The sequence below is a fragment of the Prosopis cineraria genome, unplaced genomic scaffold (genome assembly GCF_029017545.1).
Source record: "Prosopis cineraria cultivar Desert tree isolate PC_DT_omini unplaced genomic scaffold, ASM2901754v1 PC12, whole genome shotgun sequence".
NCBI lineage: Eukaryota > Viridiplantae > Streptophyta > Magnoliopsida > Fabales > Fabaceae > Prosopis > Prosopis cineraria.
This window is the reverse complement of record NW_026555343.1, coordinates 35,743,820-35,753,513: the sequence shown is the minus strand read 5'-3', so window position 1 is coordinate 35,753,513 and position 9,694 is coordinate 35,743,820. Positions and strand designations below refer to the sequence as shown.

General features: G+C 32.9%; 1 protein-coding gene across 1 annotated transcript; it reads left to right on the top strand.

Annotated features, from left to right (window-relative positions):
* The first annotated feature begins 4,197 nt into the window (after nucleotides 1–4,197).
* Nucleotides 4,198–9,047, top strand: LOC129288438 (pyrophosphate-energized vacuolar membrane proton pump-like). Its single transcript, XM_054925005.1, has 8 exons — nucleotides 4,198–4,553; nucleotides 5,789–6,363; nucleotides 6,484–6,863; nucleotides 7,017–7,103; nucleotides 7,190–7,520; nucleotides 7,914–8,324; nucleotides 8,419–8,478; nucleotides 8,587–9,047. Exons 1-8 carry the CDS (start codon nucleotides 4,301–4,303, stop codon nucleotides 8,791–8,793), a joined length of 2,304 nt encoding a protein of 767 aa, XP_054780980.1. The 5' UTR covers nucleotides 4,198–4,300; the 3' UTR covers nucleotides 8,794–9,047.
* Nucleotides 9,048–9,694: the final 647 nt, after the last annotated feature.

The window sequence follows — 9,694 nt, the reverse complement described above, 5'->3', positions numbered from 1 at the left end:
TTTTTAACTTATTTATTTTGACAAATTGATCCAACCCAACCTTCTAAAATGCTAACTCGTGTGGGTTAGCCTATGGATTGGCTTGAAACCCGTTTGCATAGCTCTACTACACATATTGAAACTTGATATCTCATGCTTAATTAGCCATAATCTTTTTTATTAGTGTCAATGCCAATTGATTTTATCTATATATGATTAAAACTCGCTCGCCCATGTCACATGGTTTTATGCTTTGGCTAAAACATTTGGGCACAGGTTCAAGTTGGAGGGGCTTTTTAGATTGTCATTATTTATGATTAAACTATGAAATAACTCACAATATTTTTTCTGTTATAAAATCTCACATATTAATAAATTTTAATAAATATATTTAATAATTTTATTTTTTTAAAATAAAAATATAAAATTTTAAAAATATTTTTCATTTAATATATTAAAAAAAATGAATAAAATTAAATAGAGAGAAAAATAATAATATTGAAATTATGATTGTTCACAGGTTCGGTTTCGAGAAAAACTAGACTAAACCAAACTAATTAATTTACTATAATCTAGAACTTATTTGATTTTTTCGCTAATCCATTTGGTTCGAGTTTTGTACAATTTGGTTTAGTTTGGTTTATGTTTGGATCAAGTTTGAACTTTTTTAATGAGATATACTTTATAATAACTAATATATTGATAATAAATAATTATTATTTGCAATGAAAAAAATCCTCTGAGCACAAAAGAATTTTTTTAAACAATTAATTAGCATATTTGACTATTAAAAATTAATGAATTATCTTTAAAACACTTGATTATCAAATTTAAAAATTATTTTAAATAATTATAAATAACATTTAGCTAATTGTAACTTATTTTTATTAATGATTTGCAAATAGTTAAACTTAAAAAAGGAAAACAATTTAAAAATTTTAAAAAATATATATAATAAATATGTTTGGTTTAATTAAAGTTACTAGAAGAAAAAACTTAAACCAAGTCGGGCCAATTAGTTTTGGCAAAAAAAAAAAAATCAAATCTCATTTAAAATAAATTTTGATCTGTTCATGTTAATTTGATTTGGCGTTGTCGATTTAAATTAGTCTTGAACGCTCTTAACTGGTATAAATATATTAAATGAAATTTTATTATTTTCAATGTGTTTTATATTTTAAAATATTAATTTTTTTAATTTTTTTTATAATTTGAAATGTAGGTAATACTTTTTATTTATAAATAATATGATTTGACATAAATTATATTGAATTAAATTTAATTGCATGCATTTACCTGAGACCTCATATAAGTCATAATATTCACATCTTATACTTTTTTATTGTGCATTAGTAATTTTTTTTATTAGAAATAATGCTATTCAATATATGATTAAATATTAAATATGAATATTCATTACGCGAGAACTTTAACGCTGATTCAATGTGTTGTGATATGTGAGGGCTAGCTTTTTGGCTGAACACCAACCTTGGCGGTCACATCATGTGTACATTTTATAATTACTTTTTTCGTAACCAGCTGCATATACTTAACCTTGTTTTAAATTCTCTAAAATATTCTCCCCATTTAAAAATACAATATATTTTTAATAAAATCTTATTTTTTAATAAAATAATTATTTATTTTTAAATTAATTATATCTTTTTATATTTATCTCTATTAAATATTTTATAATAAATATAAAGTTATTATTAATAAAAATAATTTTAAAAAAGATAATAATTATATTTCGAAAGATTAAAAATTATTTATATTTTTTAACATTTAATTATTTAAAAATATTTTATATTTTTTAATAAAGAAAGTAATAATTTAGGCTTTTTGAGTTTAATTTTTATTAGACCAACTTGGAGCTAAATTGGAAGTGGAGAAACTAAGAGTGAGGGAGTGTGAAACTTAAAATTAAAAAATTAATATAAATAAATAAATGAAAAATTACATTTCAGACAAAAAAAGAAAAAAAAAGTACATACTAAGTTTTAAAAATATTACTCCCTCTATTAAAAAATATAAAGTATTTTAATTGAATCTCACGCTAATAAAATAATTATCTACTTTTAAATTAACCGTATCTTTTCATATTTATTCTTATCAAATACCCTATAATAAATATAAAGCTATTTATTAACAGGGGTACTTTAAAAAAGGCAATGATTTTATCTCAAAAAATTAAAAGTATCTTATATTTTGAACATTCAAATTTTTTAAAAAATATCTTATATTTTTAAATTGAGAAAGTACTTTTTATGCAGAGAAAAAGAGTGTATTACTTTTTTATTGCTTAGGATAGGATACTTTACATGTAATTTTTATTTTAAATATAAGAAAATTATATTATCTTTGACAAAAATAATAAATTTAATATGCATTTACAGTTTCTATAATCAATATTTTAAACATTTTAAAAAAAAATTAAAAATTTAAATTTAAGCTATAAATATGATTAACAATGACACGACACCCAACCATTTCAGCTCAATCCGAATTTGTTGGACTCTGAAAAACTTCATGTTCCGAGTAAACATGTAAAAAAAGTGCTATGAATACACTTGTTTTTAATCTCTTGGTAGTGATTATTACATTAAAAATTCGTGATAAATTTATGCAGATTACTAGTATGTGACAAATGTTTACAGAAAAATATTCTATTTATAAATTATTTTTAACTGAATCAATGATTTTCATTTTTAAGATTTGTTTTTTGTTTAGATATATTGCTGGCCTAAAAAAACTACTCCCTTCAATTCATCTTATTATTTTATTTTATCTTTACGAGTTCCGATATGCTATTAGAGTTTGTTGATATTTGTTATAAAAAAAAATTTGTTGATATTTTCCATACAATGAAAGTTCGTTTTCATATGACGGAGCACTATTAAATGGCACGAAAAAGAATGAAAGATGTGAGTTCGTACTAATAACCAAGTCATCAATTAATTATTAATTATTAATAAATGATTAATATGGACCCCAAAAATGATTATTAATAGCATTAAAAAATTTCGTTAAAATATTTTGTAGAGACAATGCTTATCTAGTTATCTAGGATCGCAGATAAACACGTTTTAATGAAATTACTTTGTAAGTGTTTGATCACTGAATTTTGCAGATACATCACAAATACATCATTTTCAATATTACAAAAGTCATTTCAAACCATTTACATTGTTTTGTCTAAATATTCACTTTGCATAAAAATTATATCTAAATATTCGTAAATGAATTACTTCCTGGAGGCCTATCGACATGGATCCATGTTGGGTGTTCATTACAGGTCACTGTAATGAAATCGGCACAGATTTAAAGTTTTAATTTATGATTTTTAAATACCCACAATTTTACTTTTCCAAAATGTAAAATAATAGAATATCTAAGGCATAATAATAAAATTAAATTCAATATAAACCAACCAAATTCATTCCAAGTAATGTGATCCGTACTCATAGGTCTCATGGTTTGGAAAAGCTTTTACTATTTAACAACATTCAACGAAGTCTTTATTTGGCCAAAAAAAACAAAGTCTTTATTCTGTCCAATAAAATAAGTCTTTATTTTGTCAATAAAAATATGAAAAAAAATGAAATTGAGGTAAGAACCAGTAGTAAATAGTAAATAACAAAAAGATCATCTTAATTCTTAACTTGTACCATATACGAAATACGGATAGGTATAATACGGTACGTATACGGAAATTACCAAAAAAAAAGGATTTTTATCCGATAGGACGCTTTGCACGCTATTCAACACTGCCTACGTCAGCATCACTAAAGCCGTTTCTAAAAAGCTTCCACGATATTCTCTCTCTATTTTTTTTTTTAGGGGTCAAAACTCCCATGATATTCTCATCTATAATTTCCTTAGCCTCACAATCATCTGCTTCGACACTAAATTAATCCCGTCATCTCTAACCCTTGACTCTCCATCATCACCGTCAAACCGACATGGTCAACGGTCCATATTTCACCAGCCCTCGCCCCACTCATAATCGAACACTCAGAAAATGACACGTCACGGGTACACCGAGATAGCGTGATCTGTGATTTCCTTTAAGATGATCTTTACTCTGGACGGAGGATCTAACGGATAGGAATTGAGTTCAATTTTTGTATGTGGTGTTCAGTGTAGAGTAACTTTTTCTCCTCAACGTCACTTGTAGTTTCGCTATAAATGTCCATTTCCCCCGCGCTACCCGAGCTCGCTTCGTCTATTACAGTGTCGTCTTGGTTTTTCGTTGCCGGTCTTCGAGCTTGCATTTTTTTTTCCGATTAAGGTTACCGGCGGTGATAGGTTTCCGGCGAGGATGGGTGGTGCTCTGTTGTCGGAGCTTGCGACGGAGATAGCGATCCCGGTGTGTGCTATTGTGGGGATCGTTTTCTCGTTGGTGCAGTGGTTCCTTGTTTCTCGTGTAAAGCTCACTCCTGAGCGTCACGGACCGTCGTCGTCTCCGAGTAACAAGAATGGGTACGGCGACTACTTGATTGAAGAAGAGGAAGGTATCAATGACCACAATGTCGTCATGAAATGCGCTGATATTCAGAATGCCTTCTCTGAAGGTGAGCTTGTATTGTAGATCTGGAGATTTGTCTGAGATCTGGTTATTGCTTTCCTGAGTCTCAAAATTTCTGAAATGAATTTCGTTAAAAATTTGAATGCTTCTTTCTGACGTTTCGAAAACGCTTAGCTAAGTGAAAAATTTGATCTTATTGACTGTGTTGTTTAGTCCGCATGATTTGGTTGTTTGAATCGCAGGAGAATTCAAATTCAGATGATTTAAATTCGACAGATTACGAAGAGAAAATGATTTCTTTTTCATTGTTCTTACATGAAACGACTTCATAAAGCTTCTGCCTTTTTTGATATTTCTTACAAGTCGGATCTTTTCAGGGATATTTTATTCCTTATTTATTACTCGTGTTTGGGCTTCAGAGGCCGAAAGTTCCCTTACCTAATATCAGATCTGCTTTCTATTTCCTCGTTTAGTTTTTCATTCTCGTTTCCGTCTTGGATTTTATTCGTTTTGTGCAGCTGATTGTGCTCTGGATAAATAAAATGTGTCATATGATTGCAGTCTCCGAAGGGCTTGGAGTCTTTTGCTATGTTGCTAGCATTAGCAATAAGCGATTGTTATTGTCGATTATATTACATGCTCGATCTTGTCTATTCATGTGCACAGCACGTGAACTATATTTTCCGGTGATTTGGTGATATTTTGTTGTCCACGTTGTGATCTGTGTAATTATTAATTAGTAATTAGTAATTAATTAATTAATTAATATTAATAATATTAATATTGATGTTTGGCTTCAAGTTTGAATTTTATGTCATCCTGCATATCCGCGTTAATGTGTAGGGCATTTAGCGCATCGTTTTCAGAAGCAAGATCTATGGATAATGATACTAAGTGTATTAGCTTCATCAACATTTCTAAAAGAAATTAATTTAATTTTCCGGCATACGTTATGAATAGTAATCTTTAATCATGGTTTTATAACATACTGCCAACCGTTTCGTTTTTCACAATTACGGAGCCTGAACAAGTTTTCTTCTTCTATCACGCTCGATGTGCACGCGACTATAAGTTCTATTGAATTTGTATATGTTCCTGAAATTGAGTGTGTGTTATGTTTTATGGAAATGTATATCGCTTACTACATGCACTGACTTAATTCACTTTACTGTTTGTATGTCACCTTGATTTAGCTTGTAAGTTCTTGGCATGATGTGATTCATAAGTTGATCAAGATACATACATTGTTCATTTACACACAATTTGCGCATAATTTTCCAGGTGCTACATCCTTTCTATTTACTGAATATCAATATGTGGGAGTCTTCATGGCTGCTTTTGCAATCCTGATCTTCCTTTTCCTGGGTTCTGTTGAGAGCTTCAGCACCAAGAGCCAGCCTTGCACATATGATAAGGAGAGGATGTGCAAGCCAGCACTTGCAACTGCAATATTCAGCACCGTGTCTTTCTTGCTTGGTGCTATCACTTCAGTCCTTTCTGGTTACCTTGGGATGAAGATAGCTACCTATGCTAATGCAAGGACAACATTGGAGGCAAGAAAGGGTGTTGGTAAAGCTTTTATTGCTGCATTTAGGTCTGGTGCGGTGATGGGTTTCCTTCTTGCAGCAAATGGTCTTTTGGTGCTCTACATAGCTATCAATCTTTTCAAGCTATATTATGGTGATGATTGGGAAGGCCTTTTTGAGGCTATTACTGGTTATGGTTTGGGTGGATCTTCCATGGCTCTGTTTGGTAGAGTTGGTGGGGGTATCTATACCAAGGCTGCTGATGTTGGTGCTGATCTAGTCGGAAAAGTTGAGCGGAATATTCCAGAGGATGACCCAAGAAACCCAGCTGTAAGCAATACTGGCCCCCTTTCATCTGTTTTCATTTAGAATGAAAAACTCACTTGATATTGAATTCTGTCTTTTGTTTTGAGCTTTAATATTAGTGAGCCTTTTCTTTTGTTTCTTCAGGTGATTGCTGACAATGTTGGTGATAATGTTGGAGATATTGCTGGAATGGGTTCTGATTTGTTTGGATCATATGCAGAATCATCCTGTGCTGCTCTGGTTGTTGCTTCCATATCTTCATTTGGGGTCAACCATGAGCTTACAGCAATGTTATATCCCTTGCTTATTAGTTCTATGGGAATTCTTGTCTGTTTGCTCTCTACTCTCTTTGCTACTGACTTTTTTGAGATCAAGGCTGTTAAGGAAATTGAACCAGCATTGAAGAGGCAACTTATCATCTCCACAGTTCTTATGACCATTGGAATTGCAATTGTTTCCTGGATAGCTCTGCCATCATCCTTCACAATTTTCAACTTCGGAGCTCAAAAAGTTGTAAAGAGCTGGTGAAGAAAAAGTTCTTTTTCAGAAAGAGTCTTTCAGACATTATTTTGTTTAAAGCATGTTTACTTCATGCTGATAGACTAGTTCATTTTTTGTTTTCGTTTTATCTGCTGTTGATAACGAACTTCACCTTCTAACATGGTTGAAATTACCAGGCAGTTGTTCCTATGTGTTGGGGTTGGCCTCTGGGCTGGACTTATTATTGGATTTGTGACTGAGTATTATACTAGCAATGCTTACAGGTACCTGAATATTTGCAAAGATTGGATGCAAGCTTATATTTCCTGCTGTCGTCATGATTTTGATCACATTAGATAATTTCTTGCAGCCCTGTACAAGATGTAGCTGATTCTTGCCGGACTGGAGCTGCAACTAACGTTATCTTTGGCCTTGCCCTGGGATACAAATCTGTTATCATTCCTATTTTTGCTATTGCAGTCAGCATTTTTGTTAGTTTTAGTTTTGCTGCAATGTATGGCATTGCTGTGGCTGCCCTTGGGATGCTGAGCACCATTGCTACTGGGTTGGCTATTGATGCTTATGGGCCCATCAGTGACAATGCTGGCGGTATTGCTGAGATGGCGGGCATGAGCCACCGTATCCGTGAGAGAACTGATGCCCTTGATGCTGCTGGCAACACAACTGCTGCCATTGGAAAGGTACTATGATTCTATTTGGGCTGCTTTATCGTTCATATCTGTGAAGCCTCTTTTTTTCTTGTCCAACTACATTGTGATTAGGGAAGTGCATTGTGTATGCTTATGGCTCTTTTCTCATATCATAGAATACATGTGGGGTATAGAAGTTCTCACGGCTCAACAGGGGGAGAGCCTTGATGGGTTTTTCTGCATCTTAATGGCTTGAAGAATATATTTACGAAGATATTTTTATAATCTGATATCCTTGTGCTGGTATCTGCCTCTGTGAAACAAGAGCTTCTGCATGCTTGCCTTGTTTGAAAGTAATATTGGTTTGTGTTTCCTATGGCCATTGTCATGCAATATTAACCCTATTAAATACAATTCATTAGCTTTTTCTCTTTTTTATTTCAGGGCTTTGCCATTGGATCTGCTGCATTAGTGTCTTTGGCCCTATTTGGTGCCTTTGTGAGCCGAGCTGCAATCTCAACTGTAGATGTCTTGACCCCTAAGGTCTTCATTGGACTCCTAGTTGGTGCCATGCTTCCCTACTGGTTCTCTGCCATGACCATGAAGAGTGTGGGAAGTGCTGCCTTGAAGATGGTTGAGGAGGTTCGCAGGCAATTCAACACCATTCCCGGCATCATCGAGGGCCATTCCAAGCCTGATTATGCTACTTGTGTCAAAATCTCTACTGATGCATCCATCAAAGAGATGATTCCTCCTGGTGCCCTTGTCATGCTCACCCCACTCATCGTTGGCACATTTTTCGGTGTTGAAACTCTCTCAGGTGTTCTTGCTGGCTCTCTAGTGTCCGGTGTTCAGGTAACAATCTTCATCAATCACGAAACATTGAGGTTACAAATTTTCTCTCGATCTAAAGTTTGCTGAACATTCTGCATTGTAATTTTCCCAATAGATCGCAATATCAGCATCCAACACTGGGGGTGCTTGGGACAACGCTAAGAAGTACATTGAGGTAAAAGTTCAAGCTTTTTACTTAACCTCTACCGAACTGATTCTTCCACAATTTTTTTGTTTGCATGATTTTCCTGTTTCTTGTGAGTAATGAATTGAGATTCCTCAGGCTGGTGCATCTGAGCATGCGAGGACCTTGGGGCCAAAGGGATCTGATCCACACAAAGCGGCTGTGATCGGTGACACAATCGGAGATCCTCTCAAGGACACTTCTGGCCCGTCGCTCAACATCCTGATAAAGCTCATGGCAGTGGAGTCGCTGGTGTTTGCTCCATTTTTTGCCACGCATGGTGGTTTACTTTTTAAGATCTTTTAAGGGAATGGGGACATGGAAGGATCAAGAGGTATCTTTTTTGTTTATCCCTTTTTTTGTTTTCGGTCATCAGATGGGAATAGGGTTTGCCATTGACAATTCCTCAAAAGCAATTTTCTTTTGTACCCAATAGCTTCATCCCCAACCTTAGGCAGCTGTTTAATCATGAGAACTTCAAATTTGTTACAAAAACTCTTGCCTTCTCTTTTGACAAGAAATTTCAATTATCCTATCATGGGATGTGTTTGTTGCTTTCATGTGTAGGATTTGTTTTGGTCAGTGTCAATGGGGTTGAAATGAGAGATTCACACGTTGAAAATAAATTGTAAAATTATCAATCATTGTGAATCTCAATTTAAGAACAGCAAGTGAATGAAAAGAAACTAGGCTCTGAAACACTCAACAAGAAACTGAAAAGGTCAATCAAGTGAAACCAATAGAGCGAGACTATATTATGTATGAGCTTGCAAGTGAAGTTGTCTCGTCCGTGAGTTACTGTGCTATAAGGATTCGGTTTGCTGTGTCTCATTTCTCAGAGGGAAATGGTTTTTTTTTTTTTTTAAATTAATTTCATTTTATTCATTAGATCAAGCGCGTCCAAGATAGGACGGTTGTTCTTTAATAATAAATCAAAACAAGTGTTTCTAATAAAAATATTAGTTCATCTTATTTATTTGGAAATTAAATTTGAGTCTTTGATGGCTTCGATTGGTGTTAATTAATTTATTTAAACGACACAATTCAAGGTTGGAAATTTTATTGGTATAATAATTAAAGTTTAATAGAGTTATCAGTACGTTCCCCCCACGAAAAAAAAAGGAAAACAATAATAATCTGCATATATTTCAAAGTCTAAGAATTGGTCTCATTTAAAACGTAAAGTTAATGGTGATAAATGTAACAT

Coding starts and splice junctions, on each gene's coding strand:
- LOC129288438 (XM_054925005.1), top strand. CDS start 4,301: ATGGGTGGTGCTCTGTTGTCGGAGCTTGCGACGGAGATAGCGATCCCG. Junction 6,364..6,483: donor ATGACCCAAGAAACCCAGCT/GTAAGCAATACT, acceptor TTGTTTCTTCAG/GTGATTGCTGACAATGTTGG. Junction 6,864..7,016: donor CAAAAAGTTGTAAAGAGCTG/GTGAAGAAAAAG, acceptor TGAAATTACCAG/GCAGTTGTTCCTATGTGTTG.